Source organism: Podarcis pityusensis (assembly GCF_964106645.2).
Source record: "Podarcis pityusensis genome assembly, chromosome: 10".
NCBI lineage: Eukaryota > Metazoa > Chordata > Lepidosauria > Squamata > Lacertidae > Podarcis > Podarcis pityusensis.
Genome location: NC_138035.1, coordinates 13019003 through 13034604, shown reverse-complemented (window position 1 = coordinate 13034604; position 15602 = coordinate 13019003). Strand labels below are relative to the sequence as shown.

At 46.0% G+C, this 15602-nt stretch overlaps 1 protein-coding gene across 10 annotated transcripts in view; it reads left to right on the top strand.

Annotated features, from left to right (window-relative positions):
• Positions 1–15602, top strand: part of ABCC9 (ATP binding cassette subfamily C member 9) — an 86078-nt gene that overhangs the window by 66040 nt on the left and 4436 nt on the right. For all 10 annotated transcript variants that reach the window (XM_081022623.1, XM_081022626.1, XM_081022621.1 and 7 more), the window contains 8 exons: positions 760–862; positions 3621–3728; positions 5685–5805; positions 7401–7531; positions 8269–8347; positions 11366–11474; positions 13099–13202; positions 13833–13966. In XM_081022623.1, coding sequence (XP_080878749.1) covers positions 760–862; positions 3621–3728; positions 5685–5805; positions 7401–7531; positions 8269–8347; positions 11366–11474; positions 13099–13202; positions 13833–13966 — 889 coding nt within the window. The remainder of the gene's footprint in view (positions 1–759; positions 863–3620; positions 3729–5684; positions 5806–7400; positions 7532–8268; positions 8348–11365; positions 11475–13098; positions 13203–13832; positions 13967–15602) is intronic.

Genomic DNA, 15602 nt, shown 5'->3' with positions numbered 1-15602 from the left:
TCCAGCACCGCTTGCTGGGAACTTCCGTTGTGTGTATAGCTTTTGCTTTTCCCCTGTTCTGAGAGAGAGACGACATGTTTCTTTGTCCTGATTTATGATTAATAAATCTGTAGTTGTAGTATGCTTCCAAAAGCCTCACGCCTATTCTGTGTGCACAGGTCACTCTGCTGATAGCCCGGGTTGCTGATTTATGTCGGAGCAGAGACTGATAGTCTTCGCAGCAGGATGGCTGGAAGGAAACGGCCCAGCTGGGGATTTCTCAGCTGGCCTCCCGGCCCTCTGCATGTCGACACATAGAGCTAAAGGAGGAAGTTAGAAAAGCGACACTCTATCCCACTTTTCCTTTTAGCTTTATGATTTGGATCAGGTTGAACATTTTGATGAAGTCGGGGGAAGAAAATAGAAGGAGGGAAGGGTAGGGGAGAACTCAGAAGGGAAAAGGTTGCTGAGATTAAACCAGTGAAAACAGTATCTGGGGGGAGGGGAACAACTTTGAGTTTCATTTCCCAAAAAATTTGTGTCCTGAATTTTACTTCTAGAAATATGGCGACCTAAGAAAAAGGGATGAATGTGAGCAAATGAGTGGGACGCTTTTATTCTGGTTCCTGAACTTCAAAAGGCACCCGGCAACTTGGCACAATCCTACTCAGATTTAGCTGATCTGAATGTTGAGGTTCCACTTCCCTGCAACCTGTGCTCTGTGCGTTGTATCATCAGGATTGCGAGTTGCTAACGTAAGAATCCCTTTGTCTTTCGCAGGCACGAACCCAGATTTAAACAGCGAATGCTGGAACTGACGGACACAAACAACATTGCATACTTGTTCCTGTCGGCTGCCAACAGATGGTTGGAGGTCAGGACGGTACGTACTCCTGCATCCCTGCCACGGTTTTGAAACCTTAGAACCCGGCAGTTAACTTTTGTTTGATGTGAAATGCTGGGCAAAGAATTATAACTGGAATACATCTGGCTACGAAACACCCACACTTTCATATGCGCCAATCCTTAAAATAGCTCATTGTTATTTCTGTTGAGTTTTCTCCTCGATGAAGCCAAGAAACTTCTTCATTTGCTGCTGCTGGGGGTGATTGTCATTCAGAAGAGAATCTGAGTTGGGCTAGGCTGGGATGGATTATACTCCCCACCCCCAATCCAGCTATACAGAGGAGAATGAGAGTGTGTCCTCCCAGCTCACCTGGTGAGGTGACCCCCAACTATGCTGCCCCTGGGTGTACATGCAAGGCCATAAAGGAAACCAGAAGCTTTGAGTTGAGGAATATCACCTGAACTATTGATTTTAAGAGGCTTCTTTGCTGGTTTCCCAAATCTGACCAGAGATGGATGGTAGCACACAGGCTGAAAACCCTCCTGAGTTCCTTCGGTCACCAGTTCAAGACCTGCTGCAGGCTGGACTATTATGTTAGAGCAGTGAAAGGCAAATTCAGCCCTCCAGATGTTTTGGGACTACAGTTCCCATCATCCCTGACCACTGGTCCTGTTAGCTAGGGATGGTGGGAGTTGTAGTCCCAAAACATCTGGAGGGCCGAGTTTGCCTATGCCTGTGCTAGAGCCATTGAATGGCACAGGACTGCTGAGGGCCAAACTATACACCCCTGCTTGCCAATGTGGCGCCTGTGTTGAGGGTGGCTACCTCCTCCCCACCCCTAAAAGGTAAAGGGACCCCTCACCATTAGGTCCAGTCGTGATCTCCTAACTTGTACAGAAACTGTTGATCCTCAGATGAAAATCCCCACCCTCCTGGCAAATCTCCCCCAAATTTCTTTCCTAAAGGTAAAGGTAAAGGGACCCCTGACCATTAGGTCCAGTTGTGGCCGACTCTGGGGTTGCGGCGCTCATCTCGCTCTATAGGCCGAGGGAGCCGGCGTACAGCTTCCGGGTCATGTGGCCAGCAGGACTAAGCCACTTCTGGCGAACCAGAGCAGCACACAAAACGCCGTTTACCTTCCCACCGGAGCGGTACCTATTTATCTACTTGCACTTGGACGTGCTTTCAAACTGCTAGGTTGGCAGGAGCAGGGAGTGAGCAACGGGAGCTCACCCCGTCGTGGGGATTTGAACCGCTGACCTACCTTCTGATCGGCAAGTCCCAGGCTCTGTGGTTTAACCCACAGCGCCACCCGTGTCCCTTAGACACTGTGTAAAACATGCAAATTGAAGAGGATCCCTTTTAGTTCTGCTGGATCCAACTTTTAACCAGACCCCCTTGTGAATTCGTGATGGTGTGTGTGTGTTGTGTAGGAAGAATTATCTGTATGTGTGCTTTCTCTCCTTATGTTGCCTGGGGGCGGGGAGAGTTACCCAGTGGAAAACAACAACTAAAGTTTGGATGGGATGCCCTCAGAATCCCAAAAGTTCCCACGAGCTCAGAAAGGCTGGTGACCCCTGTTATGTGTTAAATTGGAGTTCTGTGATTGGAACACCAAAGCCATAACTTTCGTCTTGTAAAAGCAGCCACGAGGGACTGAGGATTTGGATGAAGGCCTGTACTAGCTTTTCCCCATTGTGCCTGACTTAACCCTCCCCACCGCCGCTGCCACTATGAACCATGGGAGGGGGGACGATGACAGGTTTTTGTGTCCATAAATTTCTCCTAGTGGCACCTTCTATGGGTGATTTAGATCAGCCCACCAACACAGCACAGGGGAAGAGATTTGGGGGGAGAAAACCCATCTCCTGCAGATGCTGGACTCCTGCTCCTATCAACCCCAGCCAGCATGGCCACTGATCAGGGGTGATGGGAGTTATAGTCCAACAAATCTGGGAGTCACCGGTTCTGTATCCATCCGTCACAGATTCCACCAGAGGGTTGTAACACGCACATGCACACGCGCGCATGTGCACACACACACACACACACACATTCTTTGCCCTGGCATCTGCAGAATGCTAGGAACTGTATTCCTGCAATATCTGGTGGCACCACATTTGCTACCTCTGCACTTAAAGGCACAGCAGTTGCTGAAAACCTCAGTCACACTCCTGCTCCCCCTGCTGAAATCCCTTCTGCTGTACAATAAGTAAAGGTGCACTAGTCCTTTGTAAGGCAGGGTGAATGTTAAGCAAAGAAATGCGAAATCGATGTATTGGATCCACTTAGAGCTTGAAAAGTTCTTTTTTTTTTAAAAAAAAAGAACTAGTTCTTGTTCCAGTTCAACGTGCCCAAAAAGGAGCTGGTTGCAGTTCACGTTCTGTTCTTTCACAATATGAACTAGTTGGGTTTGCATTCAGTTCACAGTTCAATTCAAGTTCATCCAAATCAGCTAAAAAATTTTTGGGTCGGCTTTTCAAATGCTACAAGCCGCTGTGCTGAAGTATAAAACATACTTAAGATGTCTAAGGAAGCATTTATTTTCCCTACCAATGAAACTGAAAAGTCTAAGTCTAGCCCACATAGAAGAGAATTAATTTGAAGATGAATCGGAAGTTGTTCAAAGTTCTACCCCAAAATGATCTTGATATACGTACAGTTCACCCAGCAATTATGGGACCTGCTTTCAGGTGTTGTTAGAGATTTTTGAACTAATTCAGTGAACTTTAATTTAACTGAACTGTAGCATAAATCTGCCCCTCACCTTTTGTGTTTTGTTTTCTTTCTGCAGGATTATCTGGGGGCTTTCATTGTTCTCACTGCAGCTGTGGCTTCCATTTCTCCAAATGATGGTCCAAAGTCTGGCCTTGTGGGCTTGGGTCTCCTCTATGCATTAACGGTACGTACAGAGGTTTACAGCACTTGGGCGCAGTTCATTTTGATGAAAGCTGCACCAAACTGAACGAGAAGCTCTGCAGGAGCCAGTACAGATCCCACTTGTTTTGCTGCACTTTGCACAGCAGAATCTGCCGGTGCCTTGCACACTCCAAAACCAATCCGCTGGGTTCACAGCCACCGTTAAAAGAATAAAAATAAAACCCGTAAATGGTTCACTTCCCAACACTCTCAATATTGACAGAAACAATCTTGCAAGTTATGGATTCAAGCCAGGGCTGAGGGAGTTTGGAATGACTTGGATCAGCTTCTGGCTTTACGAGCCAATTGGAAATAATCATAACAAAGTCACTGAGATTCCCAGGCCCTGAGTGCTCCCAAAGAAAGTGCATGCAAGGACTTTAGCCTTCCCAAATCCAGCTTTCGACAGGGGATCCACTTTACTGTCCTTTTAAAAAACAAAACAAAAACAAAAGCAAAACCTCATTTCACTTTCTAAAAATCTCTACTTTTTTCCTGAACCTTTGTAAGGAGCTTTTACAGGACAGTTCAGCTTGAAAGGCAGGCTGGATATTTAGGTAAAAATCAAGTGATGAAATCTGCCTCTCTTTCAGAGAAGCACAGTCACTCATCCTTGCTGTACACAGAATTGTAGAGTTGGAAGGGACCCCTGCAATGCCTTACAGCAAAGGAAAAGCAGATCCTTCCACAGCCTGAGGAATCTGCAGTCTAAATTTCAGCAGGGGGAAGAGATAGGAGGGAAGGGAATGGAAAAGTTGGAGGAGGAATATTAAGGGAATATTCCCTTAATGGCACATGCTAATTGAAAATTAATACAGTCATACCTCGGCTTACAGACGCTTCAGGTTGTGCGTTTTCGGCATAGCTGTCAATGTTTCCCTTTTTAAAAGGGAAATCCCCTTATTCCGAATAGGATTCCTCGCAAGAAAAGGGAAAAGTTGACAGCTATGGTTTTTGGGTTGTGCACCGCGGCAAACCCAAAAGTACCGGAACGGGTTACTTCCGGGTTTTGGTGCTCACGCATGCGCAGAAGCACTAAATTGTGCTTTGTGCATGCACCAAATTGCGACCTGCATGTGCGCAGACGCAGCGTGGCGGGTTGCGAACGTGCCTCCCGCACGGATCACGTTCACAACCCGAGCATCCACTGTAGTTATATCACCTCTTTATATCTTCTTCCATTTTATCTCCTGCTTGCCCCTTCCACTTCCTAGCTATAATAATTTGTGCAGCTGTCAATAAATTTGTGAACAAGTCCTTCACAGCCTGCGAACCTTCCACCCCAAGCCCCTGCTTCTTGTTATAGCCTTGCACACCTGCCCAGGTGTGCAAGCAGTGACAAGAGCCAGGAGCAGCAACAGACTCTGTTCAACTTGATGCTAGAGATGGTGCTCAGACAGCTTGTGAATGGCCATTGGTGACACCTGAATCAAGCCACTGTACGCAGGGTGCTACGAGGTTATACTTTTAAATGTTTCTATGCTATTATTTTTTATTACATTTATCTACTGTCCTTCACCACAAGATCTCAGAGGTTTGATCTTCTTGCAGTCCATGGGACTCTCAAGAGTCTCCTCCAGCACCAAAATTCAAAAGCATCAATTCTTCGGCGATCAGCCTTCTTTATGGTCCAGCTCTCACTTCCATACATCACTACTGGGAAAACCATAGCTTTTACTATACAGACCTTTGTTGGCAAGGTGATGTCTCTACCCAATGGTAGAGATGGAGGCATCACTCAATGGAGACATCACCCAATGGTATAAATCTACACAATCATTGGTTCTGTTTATCCGGCTACCATTTTAAAACGACGACTCTGTCAGCACTGTTCGGACTTTCGGAAATGATGCGTGGATGAATGAAGCCTCACTCCGTCACATTGTACTACTAGCGGCCCGTTTCCATCCTGTGAAATTATCCTATTGTATCATTTCAGATCACCAATTATTTGAACTGGGTGGTGAGAAACCTGGCCGACTTAGAAGTACAAATGAGTGCGGTAAAGAAAGTGAACAGTTTTCTCAACATGGAGTCAGAGAACTATGAAGGCACCATGGGTATGTCAAAATGCTTACAGTCCTGTTCTTCATGCCTGCTGACCTCACTTCTGCCCCATAGATACAGTCACTATAACTTCTGAAGGAGCACACATCTGTAAAAGCTGTGTGAACTGGCTCTGTTTGTGCAATTGGGAACCTGACTTGATTGCCAACACTTTTCCAGTTCTTTCCTACATTTGTAGGCTCTTTCAAAGGTTATGCTCAGAAGGTGGAACAGTCAGTGTGGTCCCATTCCTTGATTTACTCATAAGTAAGTGATACCCAACTAAGGATATTGACAAGCTGGAACGTGTGCAGAGGAGGGCAATCAGGATGACCCAGGGTCTGGAAATCAAGCTTTATGAGGTTGAGGGAGCTTGGTATGTTTAGACTGGAAAAGAGGAGACTGATAGGAGATATGATAGCCATCTTCAGATATCTCAAGGGCTGTCACATGAAAGATGGAGCAAGCTTGTTTTGCGTGGCGAGTCCCCCCCCCCCCCCCGTGGAAATAATGACACAATTATTAAGGTTAACGGGCTAAATAAGGCCACAACTTTGTTGGTTACAGGTGATGAGCGGTATTGGCTTAGGCATTGGTCCTAACCGACTATATCCGACTTCAGCCCGTCCGCTTGAAGTCCGGGAAGGGTTAACCACCAGTAGGGGGAGTCCTGCTGATGCACATCAACTAGGAACTCCCCCAGGGTCATCGATAGGGGGTGTACCTTAGGCCCTCACCTCCCCAGGCTTTGGACAGGGCCACGCCCCCTGGAATCCTTTATCGGACTACCCTTCAATATGTGGGGCAGGTGATGGCGCTACCTCCCCTCTTCCATCTACAGAACTATACCAGGAACAGCTGGCAAAGAGGGAGATTCCCAGCCACGTTCTGCTTTATCTAGGGCAGGCCACGCCCCCAGAGCCAGCCGATTGGCTGGCCAGGAGGTGATGCGGCCGGGAATCCCCCCAAGCACGCATGACGCCCGTAACTCCACCTCCTCCGAAGGGCGGAAGTGGCTTTCTCCTTCCCCAGAGGGTAGGACCCAAACTAACGGCTTCAAGTTACAAGAAAGGAGATTCTGACTAAACATCAGAACTTTCTGACAGTAAGAGCTGTTCGACAGTGGAATTGTCTCCCCTGGGAGGTTGTGGACTCTCCCTCCTTGGAAGTTTGGAAGCAGAGGTTGGATGGCCATCTGTCATGGATGCTTTAGTTGAGATTCCTGCATTGCATGGGGTTGGACCAGATGACCCCAGGGACCCTTCCATCTCTACATTCTATGATTCTAAATCAGCATCATGGTAGACCTACTGAAATGAAGCCTATTGATTTTAGTTGGTTTTCTTTGACTATGACTTGGATATCACCTAATGTATGCAGTCTTAACACTGCCGTTCTAGCTTAAGATGAAACATAACGGAGTCAATAGCCTCTAATCCAGTTGGAGGCTCTTTGGTTGTATATTTTGCTCATCTTTCACTTAGATGAATGTCTTTATCTTGCACATGCATACAAGCCAGAGAGCAAAACAATATTGCGCTTGCATGCTAACTGATCGCATAGATAAGGCTTCCAAGCACTGACGGTCAACGACTTCATTCGTTTCCAGATATTTCTCAGGTCCCCAAAGACTGGCCGCAAGAAGGAGAAATCAAGATTGAAAATCTGTGCGTCCGATATGAAAACAACCTGAAGCCGGTTCTCAAGCACGTCAAAGCTTACATCAAACCAGGCCAGAAGGTTTCATAAATTTATTATTTATTAATTTATTATACCACCTTTCCCCCAAGGATCTCAGGGCGGTTTACAGTATTCAGACTTAAATAATTTTACTCTCTTTCTTACCATAAAGTTAATGAAGGATGACCATTGTCACAGATGTGAGATATATATATATATGTGTATATATATATATATATATATATATATATGTGTGTGTGTGTGCGTGTGTATGTATGTGTGTGTGTGTATATATATATATATATATATATATATATATATATATGTATATGTATATATGTGTGTGTGTGTGTGTGTGTGTGTATGCCAATTTTAAATAGGTCCAAACCCTACCGGTAGCTAACACAAGGAATTAAATCCATCCAACCAATTCTTTTCTTGAATAGGAATATACTTAACTTGGCCTATTGCTGTATATTGGCCAAGTGTGGTTCATAATTCATTCAGTTCAAACAAGTCTTGAAAAATTTGGATTATCTTCCAAACTTTGATGGAACTTTAATGAATTTAATTTAACACTACCCCATATCTGTCTCTTGCCGAGTGTCCTCAACCGCTTCACTGCCAAATCTCAGCTTAAAACTCAATGTGCCTGAAGCGTTTCTCCATCTCAGGTAGTTAAAGAAAAAACATCATGGACTTTTTTGCGGAGGGGTGTGTGGATTTGCTCGCTGTGGTCTCCTCCCCCAATCCTCCATCGATGCTCAAGAAAAGCCACAATGAACCTTCTCTTTCAGGTTGGGATTTGCGGTCGCACTGGCAGCGGAAAATCATCATTGTCCTTGGCCTTCTTCAGAATGGTAGACATATTTGATGGTGAGTACTTGGTCACTTCTTAGTATAGGTTTGTGCCACCTGTGAATTACCAAACCAAATGCAACTAAGCAGCCATAGAGCCATAGAACTTTAGAGTTGGAAGGGAACCTGAGGGTCATCTTGTCCAATCCCCTGCAGTGGACATTGTTAGGTAAAGGTAAAGAGACCCCTGACCATTTGGTCCAGTTGGTCCATTTGGTCCAGTATCACTCCCTGCCTATTCCAAGGGCAGGGAACCTGTTGTGTGTGGGGGGGGGGAGAACCCTAGATGTTGTTGGACTCTTAACTCCCATCAGCCCCAGCCAGCATGACCAATAGCTAGAGATGAAGGAAGCTGCAATCTAGCAACATCCGGAGGCGCTCAGGTACCCCATCCCTAACCTAGCCCATTTTAACGCCTCACCTTTACTGCCTGAAATATACTCTGAGTCCTGTAGTAATTTCATGCTCTTTATTGTAGCTTGTAAAACAGTGATTGAATTGCCCCCCAAACCTCAGGCTTTTATATACAGTGGTGCCCCGCGAGACGAATGCCTCGCAAGACGGAAAACCCGCTAGACGAAAGGGTTTTCCGTTTTGGAGGTGCTTCGCAAAACGAATTTCCTATGGGCTTGCTTCGCAAGACGAAAATGTCTTGCGAGTTCCTGCGGGGTTTTTTCCCTTTCCCCCCCTTTTTCCCAAGCCGCTAAACCGCTTATCAGCTGATCGCTAAGCCGCTTATCAGCTGATCCACTAAGCTGCTTAACAGCTGATCCGTTAAGCCACTAAGCCGCTTATCAGCTGATCCGCTAAGCCGCTAATCAGCTGATCCGCTAAGCCCGCTAAGCCGCTAATAGCGCTAATCCGCTAAACCGCTAATGGGCTTGCTTCGCAAGACGAAAAAACCGCAAGACGAAGAGACTCGCGGAACGGATTCTTTTAGTCTTGCGAGGCACCACTGTACATTATTTACACAATGAGTCCTGTCTGATTGGCTGATTCTGCTTCCCTCCTGGAGCCTGATTGGTCTTTTCCTGCAGGCCAATCAGTTGTTGCATTCTAGGATCCTACCAGCCTAATAGGCTGATAAACTTCTTCCTGGAGCCTGATTGGTCTTCTCCTGCAAGCCAATCAGTTGTTGCATTCTAGGATTCTACTTGCCTATTGTTCTAGGTTCCAGGGTTAGTACATAACACTGCCACTAAGCATCTGTTCTGAGCTATTCTCTCCTCTCCTTGCAGCTGAAGGCTTATGCAGCCAATCATCTAAAAGGAAGAGCCAAAACGCAAAAGGGCCATATCCTATTTCATGGCTGAGTTAGATCAGCCTCCCATAGTGACAGCTACATTAGGTGCTGCTTTTTCTCTGCCCCCGTGTCCAACACGTCGTAAATTATCCCTTCAGTAGCGTCGTTAATCATGCGCCGTGGAATCAAAATATTTCCTTTATGGGAAGAACAAAAGAGAATTGGAGAAAGAGGGGGGAGGGAACAAAGGAGTGAGGGTCAGTCAATAATTCTCCGTCAGGCTGTGTTGGATCAGTAAAGGGTAGGTGCCTCTATAGGCTGACCAAGAATCTGGACCCAGAGGTGACCCACACATTTTGCTGCTCTTCCTTAGGGCCACCCCCCACACCGGTATGTTCATTTAGGGCTGATGGATAGCTGTGTTTGGTCTAGCAGAGCTTAGCTGAAGATTTAAGAAGCAAGCTAGTTGATCAGAAAAGACCTTGTATTGCAGGCTCATGAGTCATGATATTATGACTCTAAAAAGTACACTCTTTCAAGTGCAAGCAGCGGAATACATTTGGGCTACTTCAGTGCCTTGCGGTATTCAGCGTTGTTGATTCTCACCACGTTCCCAGCCAACCTGTTTGCTGCCTCCTCCTATTCAGTGCCCCTATTACTGGTTAATTAATGAATTGCTGCTTTATATTTCAACCGCTCTTATACACCTTTCACTTGGGCTTAGGGTTCAAACTATCGCACTTACATCAGAAAGGACAAAAGGAATGGAGATGAAAGTGTATGCAGTTCCCGGGATTGTGTTTGAACTTGAGAGTGATGAATCTATGAAGCAGCAGCATCAGGAAAGATCTGTGTTCTAAACTCTGCCTTGGTAAAATCCAGCTAGCAGCACCCCCTCCCTCTAGAGCTGACTCTTTCCTAGCTTGGTGTCTCTCCAAATGCTTTGGACTCCAACTCCCATGAGCCCCAACCAGCATGCCAAATGGTGGTTGTAGTCCAAAATGTCTGGAGAGCTCCGGTTTGGGGGAAGGCTATTGTATAGTCTGAGACAGAACAGAAGATGAGGCCATGCAGGTGCAGTAACTAGCCCAAGATAACTTTAGCGGTCAAGTGTCAGCAGCTCATCCTACACTTGAGTAGGATCCTGACAGAGACACATGCCCGACTGACATGTTCTCTCCCTCCTGGTCATTCGTTCAGGAGCTTCAAAAGTTTTCTTCTGCCCGAACATCACAGCGACCGATGCCAACAGACATCGGCACACTTAGGGATCCGCAGAGTTTGCGCAGTTGCGTAACAGACCTCAGCAACTCAGCATTTTGGCTAATCTACTTTATTTACATGCAAACATACACGGAGCACTGCAACATGGCTCCTTCTCTCTCTAGCATCAGACAGCAAAGAGAAAAAGAACAAATAGTCCCATTTCACGGAACACAGTAACACAAACATACTGTCTCCGTCACTTCCCACTTTGTGGAGTCAAAACATATACCGTCATGTGATAGACAAAAATCCCATGACTGCAATCATGGAGCAGGAATTCTAACATCGAGTATATTGCTTCAAAACATGATTAACACCAAGCCTGCTGCATCGCCCACTCCCCCCGCTCATTCCTCTGAGTAGGACCCTAGACCTCTGTCCCCAAAGCATTGCCCTATGACCCAACAGACATTTGGGGTTGTTTCCAGGTGCCTTTCTGCCTTTCTGTAGGCTTTATTTACATCACTGAGCACCTCACCTTTTTCTGTTTTCTGTTGTTCCGTTGTGTTTTCTGTTGTTCCAAACAGGCAAGATTGTTATCGATGGGATCGACATTTCAAAGATACCCCTGGATATGTTGCGCTCGAGGCTATCCATAATCCTGCAGGATCCCATATTATTCAGTGGTTCCATTCGGTAAGCACAAACGCCTCCTCTTGCAGTTCCCTTGGCTGGTGAGCTGCGGTGTTGCTGTGCGCCCAGAATTTTGCATAGCAGGGATTTCAGAGAATGTTGGTGCTATCTTTGGATGGGACTCACCTAAGTCTTCCCCAAGCACAGCTAGGGCAGCTGTTGCCTTTGAACTTTTTCACTTGTGGATTTGACCACCAAACAGGCATGCACAAAGCACAGTTGCAAACCAGCTCAGAATTGCATGGAACATACCACTCAGGCCCTGAATCAGGATACCTAATACTCAAAAGTTCCCCCACGTGGTGATGCTCAGTGAGAAAGCAAAGGCTATCCATCTATTTCAGGCCAGTCCTATTAACTGGAACTGTGCTCCTTAAATCAGGAAGTGTTCCCCATACGCACTCGCCTACGATTCTGAGTCTCCTATTGTGACTCACTTTCCTCAGAGACTGTGAAAGACTGATGGAACATTGGTTACGGTGGACTTGGAGATATTTACGTCTGCCTAAATGCTGTTGGTCGAGATGGGAGAGGATGTCCCAAAGTCAGGTTCTCACAACCAATATACCTGAAGGACCAGTGTACCTGAAGGAGCGTCTCCACCCCCATCGTTCTGCCCGGACACTGGGGTCCACTGCCAATGGCCTTCTGGCGGTTCCCTCGCTGCGAGAAGCCAAGTTATAGGGAACCAGGCAGAGGGCCTTCTCAGTAGTGGCACCCACCCTGTGGAATGCCCTCCCACCAGATGTCAAAGAGAAAAACAACTACCAGATTTTTAGAGGACATCTGAAGGCATCCCTGTTTAGGGAAGCTTTTAATGTTTAATAGGTTATTGTATTTTAATATTCCGTTGGAAGCCGCCTAGAGTGGCTGGAGAAACCCAGCCAGATGGGTGGGGTATAAATAAATTATTATTATTATTATTATTATTATTATTATTATTATTATTATCATCATTATTATTACCTGAAAAAGAGGCAATGCACGTACTTTTGTAAACTAATAAAATATTTAATAAAAATCATTAAAAAGAAAACAACAACAGCAACAAATGTATAATGAACAAAATCTGTGCCAAATACAAATTATTTGGGCGGGGGTTAGAATTTGGTTCTCTGGGCACAAAATATGTTTATTTTGTTGGAGAATATGAATGATCTTGTGTCATACTCTCCACATTGATATATGTTCCCAGACTGGCATAGGGCAGGAGGAAGAGAGGCTAGCCCCCACTGCTACCCCACTGCAACAGATAGGAAATGTTCGATGGCTTTGGATACGTTTACATTGGGCTTCAGGTTTGCTTGTGTCTTTCCCTACTTTCTCTCCCACTCTGCTGATTCTCTCGCTCTGGGAAGAATGTGCCATGTGAAAGAGGAGATTCAAATAAAAAGGGAACTAGTATATGGTCTAAAGTCACATGAGGCCACCACTTTGCTGAAGCTAAGCAGGTCTGGGTCTGGAACCACATTATCACACATCCAGATCTATGACGGAAGAACAACAGAATAGAAGTGTAACAAAATAAGCATGTGCTCACTGAACGGATGAGCAGTCCAGCCAGGATTTAACTAGGCAATGTATCCAGCAACAAACTCTGAGCATTTCTACCTCTCCTTTTCTTTAGCTTTAATTTGGATCCAGAGTGCAAATGTACGGATGATACGCTTTGGGAAGCTCTGGAGATTGCCCAGTTGAAGAACATGGTCAAGTCATTGCCAGGAGGTCTAGGTGTGTATATCGGGGGCAGATGCAATACTAGTTTGCCCCTATCAACACATGCAATTAAAAACAAGAGTCCAGCCTGCAGTGGAATCATTTGGCTGCTTGATGTTTCAGAGAGCCGTTCCACAAGTTATGTTGGCAACAACTCTGGGTTTGTGGTCAGGTGTGTACTTGATAAGGAGGTGCAGCCAATCCTGCCCCTCTGCATGATCCACGTGCCTGCAGTCTTTTGGTTGTCCTATTCACATGTTACTTTTTTGGGTGTACACTTAAAAAAATCTGCCCACGTAGAGCGCATTGCAGTAGTCCAAGCAGGAGATAACCAGAGCAGGCACCACTCTGGCAAGACAGTCTGTGGGCAGGTAGGGTCTCAGCCAGTGTACCAGATGGAGCTGTTAGACAGCCGTCCCGGGTACAGAATTAACCTGCTCCTCCATGGACAGCTGTGAGTCCAAAATGGCCTCAGGGCTGTGTTCCTGGTGCTTTAGGACAGATATTATGGAGAGACAGAAGTTCATGTCATTGATGTACCAATGGCACCTTGCTCCAAAACTTCTTGAGGCTTGCCTGGTGATAAATGGCAGCTGGAGACAGGTGTAGAAATTCTAATTATTGCCTCCTCGTGCTCCCATCCAGATGCTATAGTAACTGAAGGAGGCGAGAACTTCAGCGTAGGCCAGCGGCAGCTCTTCTGCTTGGCTAGAGCTTTTGTACGCAAGAGCAGCATCCTCATCATGGATGAAGCCACAGCATCCATCGATATGGCCACAGTGAGTAAACCACTGCCCTTCTGTTTGCATTTTTCTTAAGAAAAAGGGAACCGATTTCAGGCCACGGGCTGCATCGCTTTCTGGACAGACATCTGCAGCCAACATGCCAATTGTGGATGGCACTAGACAAAAGTAGGAAGAGCCAGGAATGTAATTTTTTTTTTTTTACCTTCAGCCAAGACTGAAGAAGATGACCCTGTTCACCTAGTTCCACCCATTCAGAGGACTTTCTTCTTCGGTTTACATCAGGAGTGGGGATCCCTTTTCACCTTGAGGACCACATTCTTTTCTGAAGTAGCTTCTGAGGGCCACATGCCAGAGGTGGACAGGGCCAGAGGGGAACGTGGGCAGAGAAGCAAATGTACATTGTACCTTCACACACCAGGCTAGCTTCACATTCACACTCTATCTCCCATCCAGGCAAGCAAGATTCATGATCATTGTTCAAGGACACATTGCAGCCAGGCAAAAACACTCAAGTCGGGTGCTGAGCATCACGGGTGAGGGGTGTGACCTGGGGAAAGAGGGTGTGGCTGAGGAGGAGGACCATGCCTGGGGACCATTCTGTGGTCCAGGCAGAGAAGCTTGCAGGGCTACATTTGATCCCCATGCCTTAGGTTCCCAACCCCAGCACTACCCCAAACCACAAACGACTGACACATTTTTGTTCCTCCATGTTCACGTAGTAGGAGATCATGGAACATTACATTAATATGCAAAACTCAGACCAATCTGCTCAAGAGTCAGTTGCTGAACCATTACAGCGGAGGTCTTACCACCACTTTGTACAGAATGCCTTCCAGGGCAGAAGTGGTGCTTTGCCCTGATGACCTCATAACCCAATTAGAGGGTCTATCCCCCAAAGAGCTTGGTCAGGGAAAGTCCAGCCCCTGAATGGGAGATGTTGGACATGGGTGCTTTAGGAAATGTGGGGAGGGAGAAGATCTTGTTTCATTGTCTCACTGGGTTCCTTACTGAAAGATACTCAGAGTTGAGTGTGAATTTCATGCTCTTTATTCAGCTCGTAGTAGCAATGAATGAAACTTTCCCCAAAACGTCTAGCTATATATACATTATTTACACAATGGCCCCCACGGGATTGGCTAATTCCAGGCTGCTCCTGTATGCCAATCAGGTTGCTGATTCACTTCCACCTGGAGCTGGATTGGGTTGCTCCTACGGACCAATCAGACTGCTGCATTCTGGATCCTATCGTTCTAGAATTCAGCTCAGTACATAGCACACTCCTCTGTTTCAATGGGATTGGTGGTTCCTAAGCTTTTTTTTTCTAAGGGGGACTGTTATGGAGACTTTATCTTTGTCAACACACCTTTGATTCCAACATCCCGTGCTTTTTTCCTAAAAAAATGTTTAGGGGTACTCTCATTTTGACTCAAGAAAATCACCATTTTATAGTTCAAATGGGGAAAAATAAATACAGTTAATGGACAAAAGTACAAAGATTCACAAAATGTTTAGGGGTATGCGTACCCCCAGAAAAAAGTACTACCAACATCTAATCCAGGACACATTTATACAGGCAGTGAGTGACCCACATGGGTGGTCAACTGTGATGCATATGTACAGGTGATTGGGTGAATTTTACAGGTCAGGTTTACTCAATATTTAACCACAA